Consider the following 16,104-nt stretch of genomic DNA (forward strand, 5'->3'; position numbering starts at 1 on the left):
TACAAAAAGTGGGGCGTGACATTTTGGAAAGAGCTAGATACCTACTTCTACTGGGCTACAATTATACAAACAGAGCTGGAAAGACAAGGATGTGACTTTCACAAGTAATTTATAACTGTCAGCTCATAAAGGAGAACTCATGGAATTCATTTAGGAAGATCTCAGTGAGTTTACTCTCAGAATAGTGAACAATCTTGTAGTCTATTCAAAGTCAATAGTAACATTAGACTTCGCACTATTTTCATGTTTTCTGGTGGGACCACAGATCTTTTTGTTTTGTTTAATCAAGGATGACTTGCTACAAAAACAAAAAACAAAAATAGGACGACTTACTAAATTGAAGCATATTACTAAGCAGAAGAAAATAACTAACCAGGATTTCTTCAGTAGCAAAGAGCCCACCACCACGGTTCAGCGAGCCCCGCTGCTTTAGAGCGCCCCTTCCCCGGACCTTGGCGCATCGGGCTGTGAACTGAAGTGCTCACTGCCCCCTCTCTTGTACCAGGGGGAAAGGACAGTCCCCAATGCGCTCCGACTGTGTCATGCCTCCCCGGGCAGGGACCAGCCGGGGGAGGGCCGGCTCATGTACAACGGCCGCAAGGGGTCTCCGGCGATCAGCTTTCTACCCGACCCGTCTTGAAACACGGACCAAGGAGTCTAACAGTTTGTGTAAATCTAAGTGTGCATAGATTTGAATATATTAACAACCAAGCATCAGGTATGCATTGTGTTCCTATAATGATGAAAATATTTATGGAAAAGTTTGGAAAATAATTTATGGAAAATAAGATCCAGGGCCTGGGTCTTATTTTTGTGATCTGATCAGTTTAGATGTTAATTTATTTTATTAATCGGACCATATCATGGTGATTTTACTGCATCTGCAAAGCCATGTGTCATTGTTTACTGCCCTTTTCAAAATGCCGTCACGTACATTAATTAAAGGTAACAGGCTGGTGTAACCTTTAAAACTACATCAAACAAAACAGCTTTTTCAGGGTGTTTGGGTACTCAGACAGTGCAAAACCAATAAATATTTATGGCAAACTGATTGCAGGAAGTCTACAAAACCTTGATACCCCAAATAGAAGCTAAGCTTTAGGTTTTATTTGATTATAAAAGCTTAAATGTATGTGTTTACAGTATAAGAGACTGGGAAGTACCTGTTCTCTCTTAAAACCTTTAAAACTTTCTAGTAAGTATTACATTCACTATATAAAATAGTGTGCATATTATTTTGTGCAGGTATTTCTTTGCACAGATTGCACGCTTGTTATTGTGTGAAATTTTAAGTTAAGACAAACTATCAAAGGGGGAGTTTGGATAAAATTCAGAGTCAATAATAAATAAATATAGATTATTTAAGGATTTTTTTATGTGAACTCAATCAGCTCATAAAAGGTCAGCAGATAATGTTTTGTTTGCTATTTTATGCTTGCTAGAATATTTTAAAAAAGGCCACATTTTATATTACTTGTCCTATATTTCGTTGAAACTTGATATTACACCGCAGTTTTTAAAATTTGAGCTAATTCCAGGGAAGTTTAGCATGTGTGTAACATGTCTTTTAGGGCTTTTCTATAAAGATACCATATGAACTTGCAGGGACTTCCATCGTTTGGTCAAATCCTTAAGTAAACATGTCTGACAGCATTTGATACAAGAAAATCTCCCACTGAGATGAAAAAAATATGCAAAACATTGAGTATTTTGTCTTAAACAGAGAATGCAGTTTCTGTCTCAACAGTATGTTGTCATCTTTTTTTAATTGTTGAAAAGAGCAGTTGGGATAGAAGACAAACATTTTGACCCAAATGTGGTCCTGATATTCAGTTTTCTTGAGTTAACATCTGGCCAATGAAACACATCTACTGCCAATGGTTCAATTCTTAGGGGTAGGCTGGTCCACATGGCACTTTGAAGAGTTGAAACTGAGGCACATGCAACAAACAGCCACAATGACACCCAAATAATTGTATCTACATAGTTGCATCCATTACAAACAGATGTATTATTGGCATCACAAAATAATCTTTACTCTAACTTCTTGTGAAAGACCGGTTAATTTGGTTTAGCCCATCCTGTGAATGCATGAGTGCAGAAACGTGCATCAACAATTCCCCCCGATGTGCTCACACAACTGCTGCTGGACTAACCTTTGTCTTTACGCCTCCTCCTCCTCCTCTTGGACTTTGCCTTCGTGTCACAGTCTGACGGCTCCATGCTCCCTCTGCAGGTCCAGAACACTGGTTCCATTCAGTGGACTTAAGCAGTTGTATGCTCCTGTTCTGAGTCTTTTCCCTAGCTTGTGTGAGACAGAAGCACGAGGTAGAGTCAGAGTGCAGCTCAGCATCAACAAGCGCCATACAGTGACTGAGATCTCCCCCCACTGCCACCAGCTTTACCAGGCTGCAGGGGGGCTGCTAAAGCTGTGACATCACGGGTATGGGAAGGGCATCGGCTGGTTAGCCTTCATCGGGAAGTACATAATTATCGCTAACATTCCTATAAAATTAATAGACATTTGCTTTTTATTAATATTTTTACATTTTTTCTGTTCTTTTATGGTCACCATTGCTAAAATTCATCATGCTAACAAAAAAGGTTTTTCATCCATTTATAGTCAGTGACTCATGTCTAAAATTATTACTAGAGATTATTATGTTTTAATTCAAAATATTATTATTAAAACAAATATTGGATCTAATTTGGCGTTACTGGAACAATTTGTAACAAATTGATCTACAGCAATTTGCAGAGATTATTTTTTAATTTTCAAAACTTAGAAATAGATTCTGTTTGATGTTGTTGCATTCATTGTGTCCTGATAAAACATTTTTTGTAAGTTTGTTCTTATAGGTTAAATTGAAATGAACTTGTAAATAAATTCCCTTATGTGCAGATCAACTATTTTTTGACTTCCGGCTTGAGATTGAAACAGACTTACTTCAGAATCCTGAAAATCATTAGACTAACATATTAAAGGGGTTATATCATATGCAAAATAAACTTTTTTTGAGTTTTTAGTGTTTTATAATGTTGATTCCTCATGAAAAACAATCCCAAAGAGGCAATCTGAGCACCAGCCTCTCCCAATCCACAAAAACAAGTGTGGGTCACAAAGAGCGAAAAGCCCCTTTCAGGAAGACCGCCTCCAGGCTAATACACACACACTTTGTCCGCCGAGCAGTATAAAAACCGAGTATAAGGGAGAGATGGAGAAAGCGATGGGGAAACCAACTACAGCAACAAAAAAATGTAAAGAGAAAAAAAGGAGTGACAGGACTGGGAACAGAAGCAAAATGTGGAGCCATTTGACTTTTATTGATAGAAAAAGATTGTATAGTCTGCAGGAAAATAATTCCATATAAAACCAGCTCCACAACTAGCCTGTACAGACACCTGAGAGAATCTTCTAGAGCAGATCAATGCAAAAGAAACCAGATCCGTTGAATTGAATTGTAGATTGTTATCATTTCTCTTGCACATCTTATCTGGAAAGAATAGATAACATACAATTATACACTTATATGAATTAAAAACACTTTTTTAAAATCAGTTATTCATTATGTGCATAATCTTATGATGTTCATGGTAAATTAAATAAAGCAACAAAAAAAAACCTCTAGACACGTTTGGGAGCTGAAAGAGGCTTTTTACTGAGCCGATCCAAAACAGCCAAATCTCTAAGAAGAGCCGCGATTTCCATCACAACAATGAACCCACACTGCCAACAATAATTGGTTTGTTATAAAGCCTGAGTAAAGTGCTGCACCTATTCTGGTCAAATCGCGTGTGTGACTGTCACTCATCAGCCATCGGCCACACAAAAGCCAGGAGTTATATTTTCAAAATTCATTCTGCTAAACAGTGTAGCAATGCCTTTAGAAGACTAACAGAAAGTTAAAGGTCTACGGATTTATTATGTATTTTATTGTGTTTATATTTAATGCTACTAATGTGCATAGACAAATAAAAGTACAGCTTAAATTTTGAGTTCCACAAAAATGTTTTTTTATTTTCCAATTACATTTGACAAAAGAGCCACTTATCTACGTTGTACCAGTCTTTAGAAAAACACCTTTTTCTGTCACCTTGATACATTTGTGGGAAGTATTTTAGGTGTAGCTGCTTGGGGTGTTCGGCTCTTGACTGGGAGATATCTTTAATGAACAGTAAGTCAAATCACGTGTTCTGAAATAATAATGATGATAATATTACCCTTCCATAGTAATTATTAATTATATCTGTGATATATCTGTAGACATTTCTATTCAGGTTAATAAACATGAAACAGTTTAGTTATTAGGGCAACATAATTCTAACTTCACCTGTTGGTCCAGGAACAGGTCGAGCCCCTTTTGCTGAGTTCTGCTTTGCTTCTCTGACCAATGATGCTGACTGTCTGATGCCGTCTCATGTTTGTCTTCCTCACCATCTTCTGTCATTATTGATCCTGGTCATGCTGCTCTGTCTCATCTTCCTTCTTCTCACTACACCTCTGTTGCTCCCCTACCATCTCTTTCACTCCTGCTGTACTTTCTTCTTAAAATAAGTATATATGTTGGTAGACTATCTCTTCATTCCCTGAAAATCGACATAACATACACAAGCGTCTACTAATGACTTTAGGTAACTCTGTCGAAACAGGTCAAATACACATCAAAAGGCTGTGATAACAAATCACACCAGTCCTCAAATAGTACCATGAAATGCCTGGGAGGCGCACATGACAAGGGACATCCTTTTTTTACGTAGTACAATACGGTAAAAGGTAATTGCACATCCACCACCACTGATGGCGGTGGCGCTCTCTATGTCAGTGAGCAAGCTGTGGAGTACTTGCACACAATACAGATCAGGTGATAAAAAGTACAGTAAACAGATTGTTAAAAGACACCACAGAAAATATTTAACAGATATGAAAAGAAAGAAAGTGTTGTGGGATGAGTGTGTGCGTGTGCTGAAACCGGTGTGCGGTGCAGGAAGGGAGGGGGGTGAGCGTGTGTGAGGGTGTGGAGCGTATTCACGCGCAGTCAGTTAAGGAAAAAGTAATAAGGAAAGTTCCTCTAAAAGAACTGAGACACGTTCTTTTCTTTTGTTTAACCTCCTCTGGAGGCTCTGAGGGTTTGAACAGGGAAGTGAACCCCGAAGGAACATCAGCCATCAGCTTGGAGAGAAGATCTCCCCTGCGTCTTCCAACCACAGTCCGAGAACAAAGCAGGAAAGGTTTAACTGAAAGACTGAGAAAATGAGACATGTGAAAGTATCTCAAAAGCTGAGAGGAGGAAATATGACAAAGCGTATGTAGCACTTCTTTTCACTGTGACTAGACTATGGCGGGAGAGGAAAAAGCTGTAGATAGATAGATAAGATAGATAGATAGAGAACCTTATTAATCCCGAGGGAACTTGCATATCCATCCATTGCTCCTCCAATACACAATACCTTCAATTGAAATTTAATAAGTAGTTGAGTAATAAATAGTCATAAAAACATAAAATAATCACACTCACTAAAAACAGAGTAAAAAAAGTATAAGAGCAATAAAAATAAAATAATATGAGTAAAAGTATATAAGTGTTAAAAAAGCAGATGCCCGTTTAGTGACTCCTCCTCATGCTCATGCTCCCTCCCCTCCCAGCGGCATTGAACAGTCTAATTACACTCGGTGCAAAGGACTTCCTGAGTCTTTCTGTGGAGCATGGCAGAGAGCGAAGGCGTTTGCTGAATGCACTCCTTTGGTCAGTGAAGAGTCCATGTAGGGGATGATCAGTGTTCTTCATTATGCTGTCCAGCTGTCAGCATGTCTGTCAACTAGGCAAGAGATACTCACACTGGCTCTTTCTCATCATTTAGCCTCGCCAGCATCTGATATGTGCTGTAACAACGTGTTGGCATCTCATTGATAAGTTTCATGATTGTCTGTTCCGTCTGTTGCTGCACTTGAGGAAGCTTCTCTTTGGTTGTGGTGGTTGATGTGAAGTATTTTTGTCTGATATAAGTACAGGGATTTGATCACATGATTTCTTGACTATTAGATTTAGTGTGCAATGCAAAGAGAATGCCAAATATGCAGATGTTTTGTAGATGCAATTTTGTTTGGTGCTGTGTTGGTCACAGGACACTTTATTACTTAAGGACCATTCATGTCATGGCCTGTCAGCTACTCCCTCCTCCCCCCTCCTTCCTGTGTTGGACGCGACCAGCTGGATCCACTCACCTCATCTACACCTGCCTTCATAGACTCCTCCAGGATCATCAGCCGGTGCCAGTTCGTTGTTCCTCCTATGGTGCATAGTCTGGTCAGCTCACGTTTTTGTCTCACGCCTCGTTGTCTTAAGCTCATGGTATTTCTCGCTCTGCCTCAGGACGTAAACCTTCTGGATCCTCACCTGGTCGCAGTCCTCCAACGCAGCCGTCACGCCGCATCCAGAAACCTCCAGCCAGCCGCCTCTCCTCGCCTTGGTTCAAGCTTCGCCTACACCGTCTCAAGTAACCTCCAGCCAGCCGCCTCGCCTCGTCTTGGTTCAAGCCTCGCACCTGCCGCTGTTTCCCCTCAAGGAGATTCCAGCTCAAGTTTCCTCCAGTCAGCCCTCGCTCTCTTCCTGGAAGAAAGTCCTGTCAAGATCTGGTTCTGATTAAACCACTGAAACTTACCGTTGTGTCCAAGCCTCTTTCCGGGTTCCAGCATCTGGGTCATTTTTGAACTCACGTCCGAATCATGACAGAACGAACTGGCCAAACCTCTGACCCAGCTGACCCGGAAGGGCTCCGCCATGCAGTTACCCAACAAGGTATTTTTCTGGGACTTCAGTTTAACTTACTCACTCGTATTACGTCTGTACAAGAGGATCTGGTTTCTCACATCAAAGATATCACTCGGACTCTTAATGAATTTTCTGGTCAAACTTCAAGGCCCACAGTCTCTGCTTCGCCTCCTATTTCCGGCAACAATGCTACTTCCGCTTCCACCCTCATCACGGAAAATGTTCGACTACAGCCGGAACCTTTTTTCGGGGATGTTTCTGCCTGCGGAGGGTTCCTTCTGCAATGTGAACTGATTTTTCAACAAGCCCCCAGGTATTATCAAGCCGATCACACTCGTATATCACTAATCGTGAACTCTCTCCGTAGTAAGGCGCTGCAATGGGCTCAAGCTTTCCTGGCCTCCCATCCTATCTCGCATCTCCCTTTCGAGCGTTTCCTGGGAGAGTTCCGCCTCGTCTTCGACCGGCCTCAAAAGCAGGAGGAAGCCACCCGACGGTTGCTTGGTCTCAGGCAGGGTAACCGTCCGGTGAGTGAACATCTCATTGACTTCCGGATTTTTGCTGTCGAGGCTGGATGGCCAGATCCCGCACTCAAGGGGATTTTTTACCAGTCACTGAATGAGCACATTAAGGATCATCTTTGCACCCAGCCCGAAGCAGGCACTTTCGAAGAACTTGTCACGGCCGCCCTGAGGTCGGACATCCGCCTCCGGGAACGCCTCGCTGAGCAGAAATGTAAGCCACCTCCATCCCTTGACTATCCCGTTCGCGACTTACCCCTGGCGGCTCCAGCGAGCCAAGCTTCGCCCCCCGTTAAAACTGATGAACCCATGCAAATAGGCCACTCCAAGCTCTCTCTAGAGGAGAGAAAGAAGCGTCTTGATGGGGGGTTATGTTTTTACTGTGGGCAGGCGGGCCATCAGGTCTCTCAATGCACCGCTCGTTTGGACTCCAGAAGCCCCCCGTTTAGGGACGGGCCACGGGGGGGGTGACCCTGAACCTTCCCACGTTTCCAAGTTTTTACTCGTTCCTGTCAAGATCTGCAATGAGAATCAAGTTTTTGAATTTAAAGCTCTTGTTGACTCTGGGGCCGAACATAGTTTAATGGATCAAAGTCTCGTTCATGAACTCTCTCTTCCTATTGAAGTCCTCGACAACGCTGTTAACGCTGCGGGGTTGGGGGGAAAACAACTTTCTCGCATTACCAAACACACCGGTCCGGTTCTAGTTATTACCTCCGGTAACCACCGTGAGTACCATCATTTCTTTATCACTCAGTGTCCGCAGACACCCTTAATTCTTGGGTTTTCTTGGCTACAAAAACACAATCCCAGTATTGATTGGTGTTCGTCTTGCATTTCCAACTGGAGCACTTTCTGTATGGCTAACTGTCTGCAGTCAGCCGTTCCCCTCACCAAATTACCTGACACAGGACCCGGTAAAGAAATCGATCTGTCTAACATACCCACCTGCTATCATGACCTACGTTCCGTCTTCTGTAAATCTAGGGCTAGTGCATTACCGCCACATCGACCTTATGACTGCGCCATCGAGTTGCTAAACGGAGCTCCTCTCCCGAAAAGTAAATTGTACAATCTCTCCGGTCCTGAAAAGAGCTCCATGGAAGCCTATATCCAGGAGGCTCTTACCCTGGGTCACATACGTCCTTCCTCTTCTCCAGTCGCTGCCGGGTTCTTTTTTGTGGAGAAGAAGGATAAGACGTTGCGACCGTGCATTGATTTTCGAGAGCTGAATCAGATCACAGTCAAGGATAAATACTCCCTACCGTTATTAGAATCTGTTTTCAACTCTGTCCAGCACGCTAAAATATTCTCTAAACTTGATCTCAGGAACGCTTACCACCTTGTACGCATGCGCGAAGGTGACGAGTGGAAGACGGCGTTCAATACCCCGTTGGGCCACTTTGAATACTTAGTGATGCCGTTTGGTCTCACCAACGCCCCCGCAGTGTTCCAGCGTTTGGTGAATGACGTTCTCAGGGACTTTCTGAACCGCTTCGTCTTCGTATATCTTGACGATATTCTGGTTTTTTCCTCCAACGAGACGCAACACGAACATCATGTCCGTCTCGTCCTAGAACGGCTTCTCGCTAATCAGTTATACGTCAAGGCTGAGAAGTGTGCGTTTCACGTCTCCTCCGTCCCCTTCTTGGGTTATATCATCGAGGCTGGCAATATCCGTCCCGACCCCGCCAAGATCGAGGCCGTCGTTCATTGGGAGACACCCCAAACCCGTAAGAAACTCCAACAGTTCCTGGGGTTCTCTAATTTCTACCGTCGATTCATTCGGGATTATAGTACCATAGCTGCTCCCCTCACGCGGCTCACCTCTACCAATCGCCCCTTCATCTGGGACTCCGCTGCTGATGCCGCTTTCAAACGGCTCAAGACCCTTTTTGTGTCCGCACCCATCCTCATACAACCCGATGTGTCCAAACAATTCATAGTGGAAGTCGATGCCTCGGACTCTGGAGTAGGGGCTGTGTTGTCCCAGCGCGAGGACTGTTCAGGAAAACTTAAACCATGTGCCTTCTTTTCGCGCAAATTGAGCCCTACCGAACAGAATTACGATGTTGGCAATCGTGAATTACTGGCAATCAAGCTTGCGTTGGAAGAATGGCGCCACTGGCTGGAGGGGGCGGAACAACTATTCATCATCTGGACCGACCACAAGAACTTGGCTTATCTTCGCAGTGCTAAACGGCTCAACTCACGCCAGGCCAGATGGTGTTTATTTTTTGACCGCTTCAACTTTGTCATCTCATACCGACCGGGCAGTCGTAACGTCAAGCCGGATGCCTTGTCTCGCAAATACTCCATTACTGAAACCCGCTCAGACTCAACCATTCTGCCTACGTCATGTTTTATAGGTAATCTCACGTGGGAGATAGAAGACAAGGTGCAGCAGGCCCAGAGTGAGATCCCCGCAGGTGTCACCAGCCCTTCGGGCACTCTGTACGTTCCAGACTCCCTCAGGTCCGAAGTCCTCACCTGGGGTCATACCTCCCGTATCGCCTGCCACGGAGGGGTTTATTGCACCATCCGTCTCCTTAAACGTCGTTTCTTCTGGCCCACCTTAGAACGCGATGTTAAGGAGTACATTGCAGCCTGCAGCACGTGTGCCCGTTCCAAGACCTCTAACAGGCCTCCCTCTGGTCTTCTGCAACCCCTGCCAGTCCCAAGCCGTCCCTGGTCCCACATAGCTGTGGACTTTGTTACGGGTCTTCCACCTTCTCAAGGCCATTCGGTGATACTCACCGTCATTGATCGCTTCTCCAAGGCCGCCCAGTTCATCCCTCTCCCTGAACTGCCCACAGCTTCCGAAACCGCCGACGCCCTCATCAATCACGTCTTCAGGCATCACTGTATACCTAGTGACATTGTCTCTGATCGTGGTCCCCAGTTCACGTCTCAGGTCTGGAAAGCTTTCTGCTCCGCCTTGGGGGCCACGGTCAGTTTGACTTCCGGTTACCACCCTCAGACTAACGGCCAAGCTGAGCGGGCCAATCAAGAACTGGAGGCCGCTCTCAGGTGCTTGGCGTCCCAAAATCAATCGGACTGGTCAAGGTTTCTGGTTTGGGCGGAATATGCCCACAACAACCACTCCTCCACCGCCACGGGTTTGTCCCCCTTCGAGGCCTCTCTGGGTTACTCACCCCCTCTGTTTCCTTCTCAGGAATTGGATCTGGCGGTGCCCTCGGTCCAGCTCCATCTTCAACGTTGTCGGGACATCTGGCTACAGACCAGGGCCGCTCTCCTCCGTACCGTGGAGAGCAACCGCCAGATAGCCAACCGCCACAGGGGGGTGAGTCCCGAGTATCAACCTGGCCAGAAGGTGTGGTTGTCCTCTCGCAACATTCCCCTCCAGGCTTCGTCCAGTAAACTGTCCCCCAGGTTTATTGGACCCTACACAATTGATCGGGTCATTAACCCATCGTGTGTCAGGCTTCGTCTTCCGGCGGCTCTGCAGATCCATCCCACGTTTCACGTGTCCCAGATCAAACCGGTATCTGAGAGTCCTTTGTGCCCGCCGGCCACTTCCCCACCACCCGCCCGTACCATCGATGGGGCCCCCGCCTTTACAGTCTCTAAGATCTTGGACGTTCGGCGTCGGGGGGTCCAATTCTTGGTGGATTGGGAGGGGTATGGTCCAGAGGAACGCTCGTGGATCTCGCGTTCGCTCATCCTGGACCATGCCCTCATTGACGACTTCTATGCTGCCCCATCCTGATCGTCGCCCTGGACCGCCAGGTTCATGGCCTGTCAGCTACTCCCTCCTCCCCCCTCCTTCCTGTGTTGGACGCGACCAGCTGGATCCACTCACCTCATCTACACCTGCCTTCATAGACTCCTCCAGGATCATCAGCCGGTGCCAGTTCGTTGTTCCTCCTATGGTGCATAGTCTGGTCAGCTCACGTTTTTGTCTCACGCCTCGTTGTCTTAAGCTCATGGTATTTCTCGCTCTGCCTCAGGACGTAAACCTTCTGGATCCTCACCTGGTCGCAGTCCTCCAACGCAGCCGTCACGCCGCATCCAGAAACCTCCAGCCAGCCGCCTCTCCTCGCCTTGGTTCAAGCTTCGCCTACACCGTCTCAAGTAACCTCCAGCCAGCCGCCTCGCCTCGTCTTGGTTCAAGCCTCGCACCTGCCGCTGTTTCCCCTCAAGGAGATTCCAGCTCAAGTTTCCTCCAGTCAGCCCTCGCTCTCTTCCTGGAAGAAAGTCCTGTCAAGATCTGGTTCTGATTAAACCACTGAAACTTACCGTTGTGTCCAAGCCTCTTTCCGGGTTCCAGCATCTGGGTCATTTTTGAACTCACGTCCGAATCATGACAATTCATCCACTTATGCCCTTTTTGACTTGGGCCAAGTTGTCTGCAGTGTGATTTTGTTAAAAGTGTTGCACTCCCAACACAGATGTACACAACTGCTTATTATGATTAATGCTGTGACAGGTAAGAGTCACAGATGTGTTCACAGATGTCAACATGTCAGCTGTTATACTCACTGCCACAGCTTGCTGTACTTCTATTTGCACTTGTTCTTCTTCCTCCTCATATTTCTTACCCACCATTTCTTGGACAGTCTGAAAATTTAACTACATTAAGGCAAAGGCAAATCAATATATCTGAACTAAATATTAAAAAAGTTTTATGTAACAACTTCTGTAAACAATTTCTAAACAAATCTTTCTGGTTAAAAAATACTTATGAGGGCTTCAAGGACAGGAAGCAGTACCCTGAAGCCCTCACTCTTAACAATGTTGAAGGGTTGGCAGTCCTTGATGATAAAATCTACCACTGCCAAATATTTCCACATGATGGACACCTTTCTCTTATTTCTGTGCTCCATCTGTCGCTTGAAAACATGTTGAAAGTTTTCAAGCGACAGATGCATCCTGCTGGTAGATGCGCTTCCTTAGAAAACACAGTTTGGCGCCTCTGTTACACACAGACACAGCGGCTGTATCAGTCACAGGACTTTTATTGAAGCGATACGCGAACTGACATGGGGTTTCCCTCTTTGAGCTTGATAAGGGACCCAGCGCGTCTGTATTGCCGGACCTCAGTTTGTGTAATTCTTCGCTTCCTGAACTGACTACCGTGCTGAGGCCCCAGTGTGTACAGAGTGCCCCCCACCCCCAAAGTCTACCGGGGGACACTTACACAGTAACATTTTTTAAAACTTCATCTTTTCTGCCTCACTGCTTCATACTTTTGTAGTTTTCATGTTTGAAACTAACTTTGAAAAGGTTCTGGTTGTTAACACCATGAAGGATTTTGAGAAGTGTTTGATCACGGACGTCTGAACCAACATGCAGTAATAAATCAAAGAATCAATTATAATTTCAAGAAATATGACGCCTGGATGCAGCGCTTTCTCCAACAGTCTGAAGTGACCCTGAATTTCAGTAGAGTTCTGACCTGCAGGAAGCTTGACCTAAACTTTCCCTAAACTTTCAGCGACGCTGATTACAGCCACAGAAGGATACGGACCATAATCTAATGTCTGCTGACATAACAGAGAAGAGAACTATAAACTATTTAAACCAGAAGAATGGCTGTCAATCAGCAGAAGAAGGAATACCAACCTTGGTCTTTCAACAGATTGTGGACTCTTTTTTATTTTCTTTCACAGCATTACCTTATTATAAAAAAAAGCGTAATCAATTATTGAAGATGGTTAAATTGATTGATTTCTAATGATATTTATTCAACTTGCTCCAAAAATTGATTCATGATTTTTACTAATGAAACATAATTTCCACATATTTTTAACTTTTGATCCTTGATCAGTTTTTGCTAAGAAGATTTTTGAAACAGTGTTATGTCTATTTTACTTATATAGTATTATTTTTTAATCATATACATGTTTTTTATAATTAACATAATCTGAATATATTTTATATGACTGATCTGCATTTGCCATGTTGATTTCTAAAAGTTATTTTTACATAATAATTTAAGTAATTCATCTTTGTTATGTGCTTTATTGATACCTAAGGATTGTTAATTCTGTCTGATAAAAGTTATTAACCACATAATGATAAATCATGTAATAAAATGGTTACGGTAGAACAGGGGTGAGATTGTATAAATTTGCTTCCTTTCACTCCCTTTCAAGCAATATTCAATCTTATTCTAAGTTTGATACGTCATTGTAAGAATTTATAACTGATGATTGTAATGTTTTGTGTATTATTCGTATTTGATTGCTTGAAATAAACCGTTTCAAAATCCCCCCCAAAAAAGCAACTTGCTTTAAAAAAGTTGGACACATTCACATAATCGTTTGCATATAAATGCCCAGTCTGCATAATCTTCAACACTTGTTTCTGTTTATCTTCATTTAAGGAAAAAAGTTTTTTTTAATCCCTGCCAATTAATCCTCAAATTTATAATCAGATTTGAACAGAACCTAACATCACCCTCCTGCTTTGTTCCCAGCTATCATCACCTACTTATATCTGCACAGTTCCCTTTAAGAGTCAGAGCTTCCATCTCTTTGTTTATCTTGAGCTTAAAGTACTAACTACTGTGTCCAAAGGCCCAGTCCATAGAAAATTGTGTTTTTAGCATGTTATTGTGGCATTTGTCTGATGATGGAGGACATATAAAATGACAATTTTGCTAAAAACTGCATTTCTAAGTGTTTCTTTATTCAAATTGTGACTTATGAGCAGACGAAAAAAAGCTGTTTTGAAAAAAAATTGTAATGGAGAAAATACCCTGGGCAGGCTGCACACTCCCTGCTCTGCACCATTCTGATGGAGCAGATGACGATCAAATCCATGTGCGTCTTTGTTTACCTCGTCTTAGCTGGTATCTGACTCAAGGCTGTATGGCTGGATAGCTCCAAAATTGCTCACTATTTTGTTGCACTGGTAATGTTAGGTTGGGGTTATGAGGGGCTGTAAGCTAGCGGGAGAGAATGTAAACAGAGAGCTCTCAGTAATGGGTTAGGACAAGGACTACTGGGGATGTGAGGGGCTGTAAGCCAGGGAGAGAGCATGTAAACAGATCATTTATTGGTGATGGGAAGGGGGAGCAGAGTTGCTCCGTACCATCATTCCCAGCCACAATTCAGAGGCAAATTTCTGATGGACTACCTCCACTCTGCAGAAACTACTATATGTCCTAGTCCTATATATTTTTTAAAATTTTGGCTAAAACAGAATAATCACTGGAAACGCTTTTAAAAGAGAAAGAAACATCATGTATTTGAGAGGGACATTGTAAATTAAAAAGAATTACTACCAATGCAACAGAGTTAGCTGCAAAGTTCTTTTTCATCTGCTGTCCCTGGACAGAAGGTAAAATTGTATTCTTAAAAAATATCAAATTAGAAACAAGATGGAATGCAAGCATAAAAATGATTGGAATGGTACTTAATAAATACAGTGTATGCTGTCAACCTTACCTAAAAAGAGTAATCATGCATAAATATATTCATGATGTTAAAGATAGTCATTCTTATTTCATTTAACAAAATAGACATAAATAAGTTTTTAAAAAATCTCAAAGAAAATGTAAACTGCATACGTGAGTTTCTGTGTGTGTTTTAATGTTAAATGACCAAAATTATGTATCAGAATGATTAGGTGGAAAAAATGTTTTACAGCCTTTTGAGCAAGGAGAGGCCAGGGATCCCAGGAACTGGTTTATCCCACAGAAATACTTAAAAAACAAAAACAAATAAAAGTCCAAACTAGATTAGAAAAATGTGGGATTGGTTTGAAAAAAAAAATCAAATTAAAATCTGTTATATTAAGCTGGTTTCTTGGTGAAAATTTCAACAAACATAACCAATAAAATGAATTTCCTGCATTTCAACCCTTTGTTGGCCATTTTTCACACATGTAAATGTGGAGTTTGTACATTTTCTGAGAATATATTAGCATGAAATTATCAACATTTACAACTTAATGTGATGCCAAAAGCAATTGGGAGAACTGTTGACAGCATTATTGTTGTCCACACCCTTTGGCTGCCTCCTTGTTGTGCAATGGCACAACCACTGGTATAATGTTGTGAAAATAATAACATGTATTGGATCTCACCCCGCTTCCAGAAATTTGACAATAAGATGAGATAAAGTAGAAGTTAGAGTCATGCAAACACAACACAGAAGCTATTCCTGTGTCTGTTGAAAAACAGATTGTGCTGTATTTCAGCCTTTGGCTGATATCCCATGGGGCAGGGAAAGTTGAAGTGTTCTCCTGATGATTTTGTCACTATGCTGCCGCAGGAACATAGACAAGGCATTACGCTGCTCATTGGACCCATCCATAAGGATGAGCTGCAGCCCTTGGCCTTTATGATAACCTTTTAAATAGGTCTGTCTTCAAGGGTAATGTGTCTGCATGCAATGTAATAAATGAAGACGCACTGTTACTATCAGAATTGTATGTGTAACACACACGCGCTAACACACATACAAGGAAGCTGCGGCCTCTGTCCTCGGCAACGGCTGTCATGTCCCTTAGGTGCTGGTTTCCTGGACCTGGCGACCCTCTCTCCACACAGGGAGAGGGATCCCTGAGTTCTCTGGCAAGACCAAGAGCCGGGGATCACATCACATCTGAGCCTGGGGGGTCCGTGTCCCTTTGGTTTTGGTCCTTGCCCTTAAGCACTAGGACTCTCCAAAATTTCAACAGTGGGTGAGCCCGGTCGGGCCATGTTTAAAAAAGTCTTTAGGGACCCCCACTTCTCATGGGCATCCTCCTTCTGGGTGAAAGTGGGCGGCCCCTGCCTTGCTGTCTCCTGGGCCTCCCATGGGTTGTGTGGGTGGCTGCCTGGAGCGTGGGGCGGGACCTGG

General features: G+C 43.5%; 1 protein-coding gene and 1 long non-coding RNA gene across 4 annotated transcripts in view; one reads left to right on the top strand and one right to left on the bottom strand.

Annotated features, from left to right (window-relative positions):
• LOC101157157 (double-stranded RNA-specific editase B2-like) overlaps positions 1-2,395 on the bottom strand; it is a 43,750-nt gene extending 41,355 nt beyond the window's left edge. The window contains exon 1 of one of the 3 annotated variants that reach the window (XM_078934400.1): positions 2,157-2,394. In XM_078934400.1, coding sequence (XP_078790526.1) covers positions 2,157-2,256 — 100 coding nt within the window. In that variant the 5' untranslated portion in view covers positions 2,257-2,394. Of the gene's footprint in view, positions 1-2,156 lie in introns of all 3 variants that reach the window. The other 2 variants (XM_078934401.1, XM_078934402.1) reach the window with 2 other exon arrangements.
• Positions 2,396-11,060: 8,665 nt separating this feature from the next.
• LOC144986780 (uncharacterized) lies at positions 11,061-11,550 on the top strand. Its single transcript, XR_013650624.1, has 2 exons — positions 11,061-11,184; positions 11,263-11,550. It is a non-coding gene; the product is annotated as an uncharacterized LOC144986780 (long non-coding RNA).
• The last annotated feature ends 4,554 nt before the right edge of the window (positions 11,551-16,104 follow it).

This window comes from Oryzias latipes, chromosome 17, assembly GCF_053564925.1.
Source record: "Oryzias latipes strain Hd-rR chromosome 17, Olatipes_Hd-rR_3.1".
In the NCBI taxonomy this organism is placed as follows: domain Eukaryota; kingdom Metazoa; phylum Chordata; class Actinopteri; order Beloniformes; family Adrianichthyidae; genus Oryzias; species Oryzias latipes.